Source organism: Montipora capricornis, chromosome 11 (assembly GCF_036669925.1).
Source record: "Montipora capricornis isolate CH-2021 chromosome 11, ASM3666992v2, whole genome shotgun sequence".
Classification (NCBI taxonomy): domain Eukaryota; kingdom Metazoa; phylum Cnidaria; class Anthozoa; order Scleractinia; family Acroporidae; genus Montipora; species Montipora capricornis.
The window spans coordinates 36,375,313-36,392,812 of NC_090893.1; the positions used below are offsets into that span (position 1 = coordinate 36,375,313).

The 17,500-nt window shown below is 42.9% G+C and overlaps 2 protein-coding genes across 2 annotated transcripts in view; one reads left to right on the forward strand and one right to left on the reverse strand.

Annotated features, from left to right (window-relative positions):
• The window catches only part of LOC138023440 (uncharacterized), a 1,752-nt gene extending 787 nt beyond the window's left edge, over positions 1-965 (reverse strand). The window contains exon 1 of the mRNA XM_068870442.1: positions 1-965. This exon is cut by the window's left edge and continues 787 nt beyond it. Coding sequence (XP_068726543.1) covers positions 1-965 — 965 coding nt within the window.
• Positions 966-14,017: 13,052 nt separating this feature from the next.
• Positions 14,018-16,922, forward strand: LOC138024082 (QRFP-like peptide receptor). Its single transcript, XM_068871171.1, has one exon. The coding sequence runs from the start codon at positions 15,237-15,239 to the stop codon at positions 16,233-16,235; it is 999 nt and encodes a 332-aa protein (XP_068727272.1). The 5' UTR covers positions 14,018-15,236; the 3' UTR covers positions 16,236-16,922.
• Positions 16,923-17,500: the final 578 nt, after the last annotated feature.

Sequence of the window (17,500 nt, forward strand, 5' to 3'; positions counted from 1 at the left end):
TCGATGGTGATGACTGGGGGGAACTCTGCACCTTTCCCCAGGATGTTGGTCTTCCTGAGGCTGATCGTTATCCCAAACACCTTGCAGGCGTGGGACAGCTTGTCTACGAGATGTTGGAAGCCCTCCTCGCTGTGGGATGTTAAAGCAACGTCGTCTCCAAACAGCAGCTCCTGTATGAGCACCACGTAAGCTTTGGTTTTGGCGTGGAGTCTGGAGTTGTTGAAAAGTTTTCCATATGACCTCGTCCAGACGTAGACACCTTCTGGACAGTCTACAAAGGCATACTGGAGCAGCATCGAGAAGAAAATTCCGAACAGAGTTGGAGCAAGGACAAAGCCCTGCTGCTCTCGACACTTCTCCTGTAGCTGACGGAGGGAGAAGATCATGTCCACTGTTGACTTCCCAGCTCTGAAGCCACACTGTGACTCGGGGTAGACTTGTGAGGCAGGGCTCTGTAGGCGGATCAAGGTGACCCAAGGGAAGACCTTGCCAACAATGCACAGAAGAGAGATGCAGCAATAGTTGTTGCAATCACTTCGGTCACCCTTGTTCTTGTTCAGGGTGAGTATGTTGGCATCTCTCATGTCTTGGGGAATGTGAGCTCGCTCCCAGCATAGGCAGAGGAACTCATAAAGCGATTGCAGTAGGGTTTGCTTCCCATGAGTCAAAACCTTCGGCGGGATATTGTCCTTCCCAGGTGCCTTGCCACAGGCGATACCATCGATGGCTATGTTGAGCTCTTCCAGTGTCGGCGTGTTGTCAAGCTCCTCTATAAGTGGCAACCCAGGCAGTGCAATGAGGGCAGGGTCTGTGACGATGTTTTGGGTTGAGTAGAGCTCGAGATAATGCTCGACCCAATGCGGCAGCTGCATGCTCTGATCAGTGATGACCTCGCCAGTCTTTAATTTGAGCGGGGCTGTTTTGACACTCGTAGGGCCAGTGGCAGTTTTGATTCCCCCATACATCCCCCTTGCGTGGCCACAGTCCGCTGCTAGCTGGATTTTGGCGCATAGGATATGCTAGTACTCGTTGGCACAGTGGCGGGCGGTCTGCTGGGCCTTGCTTCTATCTGCTTGAAGGGCATCGCGTGTGCTTGAGGAAGGGTTCTGCTTGAGAGCCACCATCGCTTTCCTCTTGGCGTCTGTGACTGGCTGCATTTCTTCAGAGAAAGCCTCGAACCAGTCAGCATTCTTGCGTTCTTTCTTGCTGAATGAAGCCATGGCTGAGTCGTAGATAAAATCACGGAGGTGAGACCATTTGGCATCCGGATTGCTGGTTGTGGTTGCACAGCAAGTTTGTCCTGGAGGCTGTCAGCGAAGCTATGAGCCTTAACTGGGCCGAAAGTGCCACAGGTGTTGATGCGGGGGCAACCCTCGGTTTTGGCGTGGTGGATCCTTCCGGGCTTAAGCCTAACCTTGCTTGCAACAAGCGAGTGGTCCGTGGCACAGTCAGCGCTGTGATAGCTTCTTGTGTGAAGGACACTGCTGAGGTCCGGTCTCCTCGTGATGACGAAGTCTAGCTGGTGCCAGTGGCGGGACCGAGGGTGTCTCCAAGACACTTTGTGGGGCTCCTTACACCTAAAGTAGCCGTTGGTGATACAGAGGCCGTGGTGACACCAGAGTTCGAGCAACTTCTGCCCGTTTTCTTTCATCCTGCCGACGCCGAAGAGGCCGAGGCAGGTAGGCCATGCTTGCCAGTCGGTCACAACGTGAGCGTTGAAATCGGTTAGCAAATATATGCCCTCTAAATTTGGGATTCCGAATAGTGTTTCCTGCAGAGCCTCTTAGAATTGATTCTTGGCTTCTGGGGTGGAGTTCGGTGTCGGGGCGAAGATGGATATGATCTTCAAAAAGCCCGCCGACGTTTTCATGCGAAGGGCAAGAATTGTCTATGACCCTCCGGAGGGGGTTTCTGTGGTGGCAATCGGTGAGTTCCTCATGGCAAAACCTACACCGTACTGCCTCGGCTCATCCTGGGACAGGCCTTGCCAGAAGAAGGCGTAGTCTCTTTCTATAACTGACCCACTGTCGGCCAGCTGGGTTTCCTGGAGACAGGCGACGTCGATGTTGAGTCATGCCAGCTCCTTGTTGATGATGGCGGTCTTGTGGGATTCGTCCATTAGCTGAAGGTCAGCGGAGAGACCAGGGCACATGGTGCGAATGTTCCAGCCTGCAATTTGAAGAGCTGGAGTCTTCGCAGTTTTTTGCTTTTGACGTAATAAATAAAAAACGAGTGCGAGTGTTTGACCGGGGTTTCCAGACACCGAGAAACAGATGTAAGCACGAGGCCGTACGCCGAGTGCTTTATTGTCTCGAGGTGTCCGGAGACCCCAGTCAAACACGATGCACGAATTGTTGATATGGCTTCTAAAACTATTCACACTTCTTTTAGTAATTAGGGGGTATTGTTTCATTGCTCTAATTTCCCATGAGATTATCTATTTTAAAAATAATCAGAATGTGGGAAATTGATGTTCGTTGTAAGTCATGGGGGAGTGAAGATGACGGAGTGAAGGTGACGGAGTCTTTCGCAGTGAATACCAAAAGCCATTTTCATTCTCCAAAAAGTTGGGAAGAAGAATCAAATTTGTTGCAAGGGAGTATTCTTAAATGGGCGTAAAAGGTAAGACAGGAGACAGTATTTATAAGCTACTGTAGGTTCAATGCAAGATACTATTTTTGTGGAAGACTACACTTATTAGAATATAGATCGATCTTTTAAAATCTTCCTGTATTTTATTCAAGATGTAAAAATTTTTGTCAACGAGAAAAAAATTAACTGCCTGTGTAGCTGATTAATTATGATGATTAATTAAACTGAAGTATTGTTTTTGTGTTCAATTTGTTTTGTTTTGATCCATAAATCTTCATGTCCAATGAGAAGATAGATGAAAACCACGCGTTGTTTTGATACGTGATCCAAAGCACGTGTGGTATTCTTCTATGTTTTCATTGGGTATCAAAATTAATGCACGTGACGAATTTAGCCATTTTTAAATTTGCTATGAAACTTATGAATTATTAATGTTTAGAATGCTTGGTGCAAGTACTTGCTCGCTTTTCGGGAGGTTCCCCTAAGCTCTATGCACCCAGTAGAGCAGGCAAGCATTGACGGGGTGGCACATTACCGGCTGAGGGCTGCCCAGCGTGAGGCGGACGGTAGCACCGTCGGAAGAGAACCCTGGCACTCCTTATTACGCCAATCAGTCGGAACCGGTAAACTGCCTCGTAACGTGTTGCGACACCGCTAGAGTGCCCTCTCCAGTTTGCACCAAGGCTTGGGTGGGAAGATAAGGAGATGCTGGGCTCTACATACGACAGTGTCCCCCTCTCGGTGTAACTGGCTTGGTCCAAGGGAAGGGAAGAACCAATTTGAGAAGAAAAATTGTCATCCGGAAATATACTGGAGATTTGTGACGTAATCACGATGCGAAATTTTTGCCAATGTGAACCCGCGTTTTTTGGCGGGAACATCTTTGATATTGGACTCCATGTTACGGTTACCTGCCAAAACAAGGTATCCGTTGACCAGTATCACGTGACCATACCTCCAGAAATAGCTTCAAGTAATGCTCTTCAGCTCTTGTCTTCACGACACTGCTTTCGACAATAAAAAGTCCTTTTATACCAATATTATTGAGCCTGGCTAAAGCATGCTTAGGGCGGGGGTAAACACGAACGTAACTTTCAATGAAATCGTAAGAAGCTTAAATAAGGGATAAAAAAAGAAAATAGTTTTAAAACACTAGCACACGGTCGAACCCCACCCAAGAGCACCCCAGATTAGTTGGAGACTGTATGGGTGTTCATATACTAAATTTTAACTTCAAATTCTAATTGTTAATCTACATTAAATCTTTCTTTTTTCTTATTTCTCGACATTTTACTACGCTTTTAAAAACACTGTTCCTCCCATATATACCAAAAAAAATCGCCCAAAATTTTACAAAACAACCCTAAACATAAATTTTTGGCATATGCAGAGGATTTCTGCATTGCTTGATACGCCAGTGAGAAATTTCAATTAACCCATGTTAAGTGGCAGAAAAACGACTCCGCCTTAAAGAACTGGCTTTCAGGATGTTACTTGACCGTTTCTATGCATAAATTCTCATTTTTCGGAAACCTTATTCTCTTAGCTTTCCACACAATAAATATTTCAAGCAGGTTTTTAAGCTCAGTCTGATGTTGCTAACGATGACTCGAAAATTAGTTGGTCACCCTTGTTACGAGCATGTATGCCTTAGTCCAACATTTGGTTTGTCTTTGTTCTCGACAACCAGACAGCAGTATTTCAGTGCAAAATTTGTAATGATCATTAAATAGTCTTTGCCCTTCAGTATCTGAAAGTTCAAAATTGACACCATACCGACAGCCCACACGACAAACTCAAGTCTGCTTTCATTGTGGAAAATAAAATTAAATGATAACACCGAGACGATGATTTAAGAAGGAAATTAAGGCATATAAATTCAATTGAAAAGGAAGTAAATTGACTCTTGGGTTATTCTGTCAACAGAGTATAAATAAGCACCATATGATTTACAGAGCACGTGCGCGGGAAACTCTGGGAGCAAAAACTAACTGACACTCGTGAAACATTTGAAGTTGCTAATGGTTAATCGGAAACGAAGAAAGAGGGAATTGTGAATAGAATTTGGGCTTTCAAAATTCCGACACATTTATCTGAAACAGTTGATGGTCGATTGCAAAGCAAATGCAGCAAACGTGCTCGTATATTTTTAATCCTTGGCTTTTGTTGAATGAGGAAACACTATAGATAAATCTGACGACCACCATGCAATAAACTGACTTTTCGTAACAAATGTAATCGTAACTTTGCGATCAAACAACAACTTTAATTCTACGTGTAAGGTTTCGTTCGGCGCAAATATATTAAAGCAAGGAAAGTGGATAAATCACAGAATGCATATTGTAGAACTATATGGAAAACACAAAATAAAAATAAGGTAAAAGGTAAAGTCTGGTACAAGCCTAGAAGGCCCATCAGGCCTGCGCTTATCTCCTGTTACTGTAGCAAGAAGCGACTAGGAGTATTTCTGCTCCCCGCTGGATGGGATGTTAGTCCATCGCAGGGTTACACCCAGCATTAAATTCGCCGGTACCCATTTACACACCTGGGTGCCCAAGTATACAACACAATGTCCTCGGCCAGGACCCAAACCCGGACCACTCGATCCGGAGTCGAGCGCTTCAACCATGAGGCCACCGCGCTTCCCCAAAATAATGATCAATAATTTGCGATTGCTTTTTTGATCAGAATATCTGAATTTTAAGCGCTGCGCCGAATTTAAATTTGGCGCAGGGCTGGCACAGTGTTGAGAGCACTCGCCTTCCACCAATATGGACCGGAAACAAGTTCTAGATTCGACGCAATATTTGTGGGTTGACTTTGTTGATTCTCTACTCTGCTCGGAGAGGTTTTTTGGATACGCGTTATTTAACGTCGTAAGTTCCTTTACTCTCTAGAGAGTATTCTCCCCGGGTACTGCGGGTACTGCGGTTTTCCCCTCTCCTCAAAATCCAAAATTTGATTTGACTTGTTATTTGTTCTGATTTCGGTTGATTTGTAGCCTCCCCAATTACCGGTAGAGCACTCGTTCTTGGCTATCATGTAGTATAACATTTTTGCAGGACTTTTCTTTTGCGGATTGGCAATTTTTTGTGGTTTGCGGGAACAAATTTTGCGGCTCTAACAGACTGAAATTTCCGATGGGAGCTAATTTTTTGCGGTTTTCTTTTCGAGCAGCAAGACTAGTTTCAACGTTTATTACTTTTTTTGCTAAAAAAAAAACCCTTAATCATCCAGAAAGGATGGAAAACATGCGACATCCTAGGCCGGGGGCCTCAGAAAATGGTGCCCCTTCGGATGATCCGTTCGAGTAAGTTTAACGTGACTATTTGATTGACTGCTTTGAGTTCGTTCCTTGTGCCTCTTGACTTACCGTAACCTTGGTATCGTTTCGTTTTGTTTGTAGTAAGCCCCGATTGCTTTTCCACAATGCAATATCAAAATAAACGATATTTCTTACCACATTGTTTATATTTGCCTCTTTTCAGATGTGGTATGTGTAGGTATGTGGCGGCTTTATCATGTCTGTGTAAGTTCTGGCCAGCGCAGGGCACCCTGCCACGATGGTCAATGGTTTCCTGGAATTGACCGCAAATGCTGCACATTGGCTCTGTACCATCGTTTAGCATGTTGCTGCGATAGCAATTGGTCTTAATGGCCTGGTCTTGGGCAGCAATGATAAAGCCCTCCGTTTCGGACTTAAGACCATCTGACTTAAGCCATTGATTGGTCAGTTGATGGTCCACATCCATGTCATTTCAGTGTTTTTTGGCTTTGCCCATGAATTGGTTTATCTTCCCATTTTTGCTTTAATTGACCTTTGGCCTGGTGTTTTGCTTTTTGTTTGACTTTTGTGGCATAGACAGTTGGAACGTCATTCTCAGGTTCCAATGCATCAGGAAGATTGAGTTATCTTCTAAACAGTGTGGCCTGGTTAGCTACTGGGTCCTTCTCTTTGGCTATCTCATGCTCTTTAGCGATCACGAGAAGGGGATCATTTTTGGTGGTGTTGAGGTAAGTATCTGAGTCTATTGTAGCAGTTTTGTATGCAATTTCATTTGAATCAGGCGTCTGCTCTTGCCGTGGTGCATTTCTTCTATGGTTAGTAGTTTCATAATACCTCTCGAATTTGCATACAGCCAGTTCTCTACATGTCCCAAAGGGACCTATTGAATGCCTTGAGATCAATAGCCGTAGTTCAATTAGCTCTCCTGGTCCTCTTCCTGAGTAATAATAATAATAAAATATAATAATAATAATAATAATAATAATAATAATAATAATAATAATAATAATAATAATAATAATAATGATATGGCGGCGAGTAGTGTAGACGTGTTTTAGCGCTGTGTTAAAACGTTCTGATACCACGAAAGCAAGCCAAGCTTGGAGCGCCAATAGACATCCAGACAAGTATTTTTACTTTGTCAACAGACAAACCTGGGATAGGTGAGACACTGGGTGCCTCCTAGCGAAGGGACGCGAGTATTTCAGCCATTTGGATTTGAGTTATAACATTGTGTTGTTATTGTATCGGACAAAATGACGGAGCAGAACTGAGCTGGTGGTCAGTGGTCAGACTAGACCAAGGATCAAGTGGACGGATGAAATGAACGTTGCGTTGTTAAGCTGTAGGGAGAGTGCTCAATTGCGGGTGAAGTCTAACGAGCCGCCGCTAGCAAAGAACGGACGCAGAAAGGGCTATATGCGGGTGATGAAAGAACTATGGGATGAAATGGGTTACGGGCATCTTGATTTATGAAGCGAAAACTTGCGCGATCAGGCTGCCCGCCTGGAAAAATCATTGGGCAATGCTGCAAGTAACATTGTCAGTAGGGTTGGCAGGCGAAGAACTGGAATGAAACGGGACAAGCTGAGATTGGTGATAATTTTCAGTCACAGCGAGATGCAAATGAGGAGGTTGATCTAGATTTGCATATCGTGCAAGAACAAGGTCAGGTGAATTCCACGGGACCGCTTAGCACTTTATCACAAGAGGCGTGCAAGTTGCTAGAGAAGGCGACGCAGTTATCCGCCTCAGTTAATTCAGGGCGAATACAAAAGTCGCCAGATTGGCACCAGGACAAAGGAGAAACCCACTGGGTATGATCTTGAAAACATCAACAAGACCGTGGAAGAGCTGATGTGGCAAAATGTAATCTCGCCGGTGGAAAACCCGTTTGGATACCTGTGGATTGCAAATTGTGTTCTCTACTCGACTGTGAGCGCGTTTTTTTCTAATAGAGGGCTGGAAAAAAGGAGCAATCGGGACTTATTAGATGCAGAAAAGGTCACAGTGACAAATCTCGAAGGGAGTTTGAGGAGAAAGGTACTGAGTTGCGGAAAAGAATATCCATCGCAAAGGCGACGTGGGAGCGACTGAGGGGCAATAAAAAGTCACCAAGAAGGGACGGAAAAATCGGGCTCTCTTGTTGGAGATTGTAAAAAGGTCTCTTCTTCAGAGTTGGTGAATTATATGGAGAAGAAGAAGGCTCAGTTGCGTAAACTGAAGGCTTGTTAGATCAGGGAAAAAAAGCAGGGCGAGGCAAGATCTCTAAATCACCAATTTACTCAGGATGCAAGGCGGGTTTATGCAGAGTTTAATTTGTTGTGTGATGTGGAAGAGGCACGCCCTAGGTACCAGAAGATCTCCAGCATTGGTTCCAGAGAGGAAGAAATGTTTGAGGATATTGAGGACGCAAGCTCGTTTTGGAAAGAGCTATGGGAAACGCGAGGGTCTGGGAACAAGGATGCGGCCTGGTTACAGGAAATAGAGGATGCTATCGCCAGGAGAGTGCCACCTCCCCCTGAGGAGCCCTGACAGCTTGAGACAACTCAGGGTGTTAGGATTCTCCCCAAAAAGAGAAACCGGACGCCCGCAGGGCCCGACAAGCTCGAAAACTATTGGTGGAAGCATGCGCATGCGCTTCATGACGAAGTCACGGGGGCGTTTTTGGCGGTCTCTGAGAGTGAAGAGGAGTACCCTGGATGGTTCTCCGAGGGCAAAACAAGCCTTCTACCGAGACCAGGAGATTTCTGCAGTGAAAACCAGCGGCTTATACCGCGCTTGAATAACATATACAAGTGCTTTACATCATGCCTGCAAAGCTCTATGGGATAGTCACCTGAAAGAATTCAATCTAATGGACGGACAACAGAGAGGCGCCAGAGTTGGCTATAGCGGCACGACAGACAATCTATTGATGGACAGAATGGTGACTCTTGACTGCCACAGGGGTAAGAGAAACCTTAGCATGGCCTGGGTAGATGTTAGGAAAGCCTATGATTCGGTCGACCATACCTGGTTGGCTAACGTCATGAGGATTTATCGCTTTCCTAAGTGGTTATGTGGAACGATTAGTCATCTCGCTGCTAGATGGAATACCAAGATTGTTGCTGTCACGAAGCAGGGACCTGAGATCTCCCTTTCGATTCGGTTTATCAAGGGGTTGCCTCAAGACGACGCCCTCTGTCCGCGCCTCTTTACCTTGTTCCTAAACCCAGTAGCCTGGCTACTAGGTGCCACCGAGGGATATAGGCTTTCGAAGCCTATAGGAACAAAGGTAACCCACCTCTTATATATAGACGATCTTAAGGTGTTCGCATCGTCTGAGGCCAAGCTGAACAGAGTTTTGAGGTCTGTTAGCAGCGCCATGCAGGATATGGGCTTACATTGGAACCCAAAGAAATGCAAGAGGGGCAACCAAGTGCAAGATGCGGTGGGGATGAAGCTGGACCAGTCATCAGTGGTTGAGAGCTTCAAGCCAGGGACCAGTTATAAGTTCTTAGGAGTTCACGAAACAGTGACACAAGATGAAAAGCTGGCCCTTGAGAGCGCAGCCAAGGTGTATCTGAGAAGGTTATCGGTGATAAGGTCTAGTCCTCTGTCAGATATTAACCGAGTAAGAGCCAGCAACCAGTACACAATGCCAGTCCTAGTCTATCTGATGGAGACTCAACACTGGCCAATCACAGAACTGCGAGTTATCGACAGAGAGGCTAGAAAGATCATCTGTGAAAACGGTGGGAAGCAACCCTTAAGCTCGATGGCGATAATGTATTTGGAAACAGGGCAAGGAGGGCGTGGCTTGCACTCGGTTGAGCGCGAATACAAGTTGACTAAGATTAAGGCGGCAATGAAGCTATGTCATAACATGGCTCCCTCTATGAGAACAGTGCAACAGTTCGAAGAGAGGGCGGTAGAGAAGGGACACACTTCGCTCATGAAGGAAGCGCACAAGTTTGCTGAGGAACTGGGTATGAGCCTGTCTCTGGAGTACCCTCAACCGTCGTGTCGGTATGTGAGCGATCCTGAGACGGAGATTGAAGGACTAAGGGTAAAAGAACATCTCAAGAAGGTAGATAAGGAGAAGCTGAAAGAGGAGATCAAAGAGGAGAAGTGGCATGGACGGTTCTTACAGGCTAGGTGGCAGGAATACGAGTTAAATCAGAGTGGATGCTTTGCGTGGTTGCGTGATTGGACCTGTGCTCCTACCCATACCATCGCTGGGGTAATGGAATTGTACGAGTAGCTTACGCCCCATAAGGTACACACAGTCCACAATACAGGTGCAGCACAGAGTGACATCACGTGTAGACTGTGTGGGAAAGCTCCTGAGACTCTTGTGCATGTGTTAGCAGGGTGCTCTGCTCTGGCCCAGTCCAGGAACCCATGACCCGGAGCCGCCAACTCTTATACTGGGCCTATGACTCGGTGTTTTTACAGACCGATTTATTTTTAGACTACATTTTCAGAAAAACAAAAAAAGGCAGTTCCGGTTCGTTGACCCTGTGACGGCAGGTTAGTTTCTTGTAATTGGTCATCGACCTCCTGTGGGAGTCTCATTCTCGGGTCAATAAATCGGTCTGTGAAAACGCCTTGACATCAACACAATGGAGATGTAGGCTCCGGGTCATGGGTTCCTGCCCAGTCTTAATATCTAGAAAGACACCACGCAGCACTGAAAGTCATCTTCTTCAAGATGACTAAGGATATGAGGCTAATTGATTCATTCCCTCCCTAGTACTCGTGTGCAGTACCCAAAGCAGTCTATGAGTGCTCTGAGGCATTAGCGTTTTGGGATGTTCCAGTTTAACCATTAAGGCTAACAGAGTCGACGCTCGATTTGTGGATCACAAGAATAAGAAGGTGTGGGCTGTGGAGATGTCCTGTCCGTGGATGGAGCATCGGGAAAAGAAGCCCGACGAGAAGACGGTCAAGTACGGGCCACTGCGATTTGAGCTAAAGAAACAATACCCTGGCTATGACGTTGAACAATGTAACATCATCATTGACGTGCTGGGGGGATGGTCAAGGGATGTAGACCTGACAATGAGGAAGCTCTTTGGCAGTAGGGGCTATGGCGTTTTGAGAAGGATGCAGAAGGCTACCATCTCGAGTTCTCTCAACATAGTGAGAACTTTCAAAGCTACCGCCAATTGACTTTCCCCGTGGGAATAGTATAGGAGCTCAATATAGTTTTAGTATTAGAGAGCTTTAGATTGTCTGTAAGATTTTTTATATTTTATCGCTAATTTATTTATTTATTTTTTAACTCAGTAGTTTTCTTTTTATAGTTCCCTCAGATCGCATAGGTTACGCTGCGCTCCCTATGTGGTTCTATTTTAGCATTCATACGTTTATCAACTGCACATAATAATTGGCAGTGCTAATCACCCTTTACTTGCAGTATCGAGGACTGAATTGCGAAGGGCGCAGCCCACGATATCGGGCTGAGAGCATACAAAGGCGCCTCTGGCTGCTGCGATACAGTCCATGTTGATGTTGGAGCACAGCACCGCAGCTAGATGTTAATTAGCTGTGAGTCGATTTTGATGAGGGAGGAAAACCGTGGCTAACAGTCGTGTGAGGCTCGATAGATAACCACTAACCCACCTTGACTCCCTGGGGACGACGAAAAGATGGAAATACAACTTCAGTTACATTAGAAGCCTACAATGAGATAACAACTTGGAGAAACAACGTATTTTTAGTTCCATAAGGTAAAACAGGAAGGGATTTTATAGATCAGTTAACATATATTGCTTTGAAAGTTGCGTTAGTCCCTTTAGCTGTAGGACTTCAGAAACCTAACAACAAGTCTAAAGCAAGAGATCATCAAAATAAATAAATAGCTCTCTGGAAGGACGGTGAAATCACCCAGCTGATTTGCGAAGGAAGGATACTACAGAGCGGCATTAGAAAGCGCGATTCCTCAAACTCACATGACAGATATTTTGCTAAACTAATGGAAGGCTTAATCAACTCAGCTTTACGGTTCCTAAATGAATCATTAGATGGAGGAATTTTTCCACTAACCGATGATGTCATGAGGCAGCTGCACCACAACCAGCAAAAGTAGGATCATTGCTGTTCAGCCCAGTTGATGATAATTTACCTGAGTCGTTCTACCGTGAAATAGACGGCGATATGATTAGAGAAGCTGCACTGAGAACAAAGGGATCTTGATGCAAACGGGTTCTGACGAATTCTTGCGTGCAAGTCGTTTAAACAATCATCTGGGAAGTTATGTGAAGCGCTAGCTACAATGACGAAGATCTTATGCTCGACATATATTGATCCCTCAACCATCGAGCCTCTACTTGCCAGCCGTTTGATTCCACTTGATAAAGGTGGACGAGCAGTCAGACCTATCGGAGTTGGAGAGGTAATGAGAAGTTTCATTGGTAAATGAGTCATCAACGTTGTCAAGACCGATGTAATCGAGGCAAGCGGTTCTCTCCAATTATGTCCTGGCCATGAACATTATCTTTGAAGCAACACAGATGCCGTACTCATTATTAAGGCGTCCAATGCATTTAATGAACTTAATACAGGGCTGTAGCCAGAAAAACGTTATGACTGAGGCAATGTCCATGGTTAAATTCTCTTCGCAGGTATTCTAGGTGTTTATGATGAGTACATTTTTAAGACAACACTGGAAATCATCCTTTATTTTTTTATTTTAAAGAATCACAAAAAAAATGACTGAGGCAAGTGCCTCGGTTTGCCTCATACTGGCTACGGCCTTGTAATAGAGCTTCCGCCCTACGTAATATCAGAATCCTTTGTCCTGTTATTCCAGTATGTGCTATCAACAACAACAACAACAACAACAACAGTTCTTTATATCCGTTTCTTATTTTTACGGATGTGTTATTTAAAGTGGATGCGTATTTCTAAAAGGTGGTTTAATCGAAAATCGAATTTTTATTGTCAACTGGAATTAAATAGCAATTATCTGTGCTCTTTTGGACGTAAAGAAAGAGTTCATTTGTTTGCTTGTTTGTTTTGCTCTAAAAGGTGAGCGAGCAAGTGCTTTTTTAATCCGTTATCCGAACTGGTCTTCGTCGCAACTTGACAGTGACATGAAAATTTTATCCTTATGTTATAAACACGTAATCGCTATGAGTTCCCGTAAAATTAGGGGAAAATCTCACTAGTTTGCGTTTTGAGAAGTTTGTTTAAGGCACCTAAACGTTATTTAAGTGTTGGAGCGGATCTTGTTTCAAGATCGTCCTTTCTTGGTTGCATCGCCGTATTTTGCCGATTCTTGTTCCAAGCCAACCTGGCGTGTTTCAGTGAAATACATCAAAATGTGAATGATCTCGTTTTAAGAGATAAAGTGGAATAAAGTACATCAGTAAAACTCTTCCTTGACCTTGAACTAATTTTTTTTTATGGTTATTAATTTTAGTGTGATTCGTATTCGCTGGCTATTGACAGTTGACTCTGAAATGACTTTTTTTCCTTTTCCATTCGCTCGCTGAGAGTGTGCTTGTTTTCTTTAAAACTCATGCGGTTCAAGGAAAATTCATTGCCAAACTGAAGAATTCCAAAGTATATTTCACTCGAAAAACCAATATTATACTCATCTCTTCGTGACAGCGTATAATTTACCGTTGAATTCACTAGTTAGGCAATTAAGTTTTCTATATAATAGAACAAAGAAAATGATTTAATTATTTAAAGCAGCAACAGAAACATCAAAACGCGGACAATTCGAAACCTTTTATTTTCACTAACCCTACAACCACTAAGAACAAATAACCAGGGAGCTCCGATTTTTGGCTTAGCTAAATCTATATTATAATTTCTTTTTACGTGTATAATAATATAAACGACCAGTTACAGTTGAAGTTTTGAAGATCAGCGGAAGTGTCATCTCATATAGGACGAAAGCGAAGGATATACCCAATTTGTTATTCGTAATTTTTTTTATTTTCCACAAGTAATATGTTAAGTGAAATTATCGCTTGAAGATTTTTAATTAAGGTTTTTTGCAGGGAAGTGAGTAATTGTTTATTAAGTTCTGAATATTATGTAAATTTATTATTATTATTATTATATTATTATTATTAATATTATTAACACTGTAAAATGACCTAAGTTAGCACTGACTCTCATCAACAAAGTAGTAAAAGGACCGGATCTTATGACGTATCGAAACGACCACATACAATGGCGGACTCAGGTAAAAAGACAATTTTATTCAGGTAACTTGATGCCTGTTTGGGATTCAAAATGCTAATTTTAACGAGAAAGATATGCTTTGACAAAATTGATAAAATCTTTTGCCGTAAACAAAATAACAGATGTGTGTAAATGAATAAAAATTGTCAATTTAATATCCAGGTAGAAACAATGACATGGCCACCTTTTGGCTTCACCATTAGGCCAGCCAGTCAGCAGAAAGAAAGTCGTCACAAAGGGACATAAAGCGCATTGAAATACATCAATGATGTTTCATTCAAATACAGAGGCGGATTGATCAAGTTGATAAAATAGACACATATAGCTAGATCGTTATTGTTCAGTAAACTTGGCGAAGGCTCTTTACACTCCCAACGTCTGTCTGATCCTGTAAGAAGGGCTTTAGCAACGACGACGCTAACGGCAACGAGAACGTCATCTCATCAAAACATAAATTTTAATCGCTTCGCGACTATTCCAAGCTCTTAAACATGAGAAATGTGTGGCAAGTCCCTCAAGAATGAAAGCGATATGAGTCACGCTTAGTTTAGGGGAGAAAACAAAAATTTATCTCCAAGTGCTGACGTCCTAAAAAAAACCCCTCAAATTTGGCTATTTCACGTTGTTGTTTTGCTGACGACGGCAAAGAAATGGACAAAAACGAAAAACGCACGTACAGAGGATGCAAAGCTATTGTTTTTTCCGCTAAATATGCAAATTTGTGACGTTTTTTGCCGTCGCCGTTGTCGTTGCTAATGCTCCCTACTATCAACAGATAAGAGGACAGTGGAACAGATTCAGAAAATGCAAGCTGGCACCTGCTTTAGATGACAGATGAGGCTATCAAACCTATGCCTCTACTGTTTATTTAACCTTAAAGAGGGTTTGCATTGTGATCGTGTAGTTCGATAAAGGATTACATATACGAAGGACTTGCTCTTAAACGTAATTATTTGGTCATAATATTATCCAAGTCACGAACACAAATGCATGTGCTCTTGTTCTCACAGGAAAATAAGGTTAAGTCGAAGTTTTTTTAAATGTGTTAACAAGTAGACACAACTATGTAAATTGTCGATCAAATTATACTCTGGCTCCCTTTTAAGGGCAGTTGCCATTAGATTGAACACTCAGTGCTAGCCAGGGGAAAGGCCAAAGTGTTTCAAAGAATATGGCAACGAGCGATGGATTTCCAACAGCGGTAATCGTGTCGTTTGTATGCTTCTATGTTGTGGTGTTTGTGCTCTCTGCTATAGGAAATGTGGTAGTTATATATACTTGCTACGGAACGATCAAAAGAACACAACGTTCGATTCACTGGTTCATCGCAAACTTGGCGCTAGCTGATTTTACTTTTACGGTGCTCAGTATATTGGACTTCGTGGTGTTCTTGTGGACCTGGCTTGGCGGTAGGATTTCTTGCAAACTACAAAGCTTCCTGATTGAGGCGTGCTATACTAGTTCAATAATCACACTTGTCATTTTAAGCTTTGAGCGACGAAAAGCTGTTATTACACCACTAAGGGCAAGAATAAGTTCCAACAAAGAATACATAAAGATAGTCGCCATTTGGATGTCGAGCTTGTCCATTGGATCGCCTTTGCTTTACGCCTATGAAGTTAAACAAGATGCAAGTGGTTCATTAATTTGCAACAACGCTTCATTCGGAGATTTAGGAAAACAAGTATATTACAGCATTCATGCAATCTGCACTTTCATTGTCCCTCTAACATACATGATCTATGCTCAGAGTATCATCTTTCTGAGGTTACGCTCAAGAGTGTTTCCAACACAAGACGATTTTACAACAGTGTCGTCTAATCGGCATCGAAAAGTCGCCAAGACACTCGCGGCGTTAACCGTGGCGTTTACAGTTTGCTGGGCTCCTTTCATGATCATTCGAACATTGATGTATTTTCACTTAACCGATGGTGGGTATTACTGGCGAGCCTCTCAACTTCTAATCTTCTTAAACACGGCCTTAGACCCAATCCTGTATGGGATCTACGGAGAGAGTATTGGACGATTTCTTGAACGGTTTAATTGTGGACATTTTCGGAAGGCAACATTGACGACCAGCAATAAAAACTCTACCTTGAATAAGAGAAGTCCGCCAAACACCTCTCATTTGATCAACGTAAAAGAAGGAAGAAGGTCAGGACTTTGCTAATCCAAACACGACCGCAGTCCATCTGAAAGTTACCAACAAAAATTTCCGAGAAGGTATTCAAGAACCAAAGGAAAGTACTGTTGTGATTTTCTCTCATTCATTCATTCATTCATTTTATTATTAGTTGAAGAAAATACAATGACAACCCTGCACAACCCGCAGAGAGCAGACCTAATCGAGGCGGGTTGTGCTTTTAAATCAGACGTCATTATCAGTAAAAATGAAACAAAAGAAATGGAGGAAAAAAAAAAAAGAAATAAGTGAACAATTACAATAAAATAATTACAACATATTACAACAAGTCACAGGTTAGTTAATTTAATTTACTTTACATATTTTGCCATCTTTAAGAGGAGAGTGGGTGCTTCAACATAAGTGTCCTCGGCATGAAAAATAGCAAATAGAATTTCTCGTACTTTCTTTTTAATTGCTTTTTTGGCAGTTGGCGTACTTGGGGTGGCAAACAATTCCAAACTCTGGCGCTGAAACGTGTAGTTGAATTTATTGCAAGTGCTGTTGGAATGTGAAGCGAACGAACATGACAATTGGGCAGCCATAGCTTTTAGTTGCTGCTTTTAGTTGCTGGTGTGTTTACACCAGGGTAATTGAAAGATCTGTATCTAAAAAAAAAAACCTTACAAAAGTAAACGAAAAGAACTTAATTCGCTGTAGAATGTGGATTGCCTGTCAAAGATGAACTTATTTTTTTCGAAGTCAGTGAATTTATTTCTGAATTCAGGTAGATATACTGGCACATGTACCAAAAACAAGTGTCACACAACACATCTACATTTACACGAAGGCTTCTGTTTCTTGTAAGGAGATTACCTCGAGTGCATTCCAAGTTTGAAAATGAATTTAATAAGTGTGGAAAGTAACAAAATGTGACAAAATATACCTGATACACTTTGCTTTCAACAGTCTACTTCCGGCATAAAACGTATCGCTTTTATTAGATTTACTAACAACAACTGTTAGTAAACAAGTAAACAATGTCAATATCTTAAATTAATATAATTAATTTAACTCCTTAACTATGCTGAGAAACATCTCTTAAGGTTTTACAACTGAAAAACAAACAAATGGGCGTCACTGGTGCCATTAAACGATTCGAATCGGCTCCTCAAAAAGCAGCTTATGGGCACAGAGTGCCGCAATTAACATGGACTGTCACGTACTTCAGAGGAATGTATTTCACAGAGGCCAAAAATTTTTTCGTCAGAAATATAGCACTATGATGGGCTTTTACTGTGACTAAATGTTTG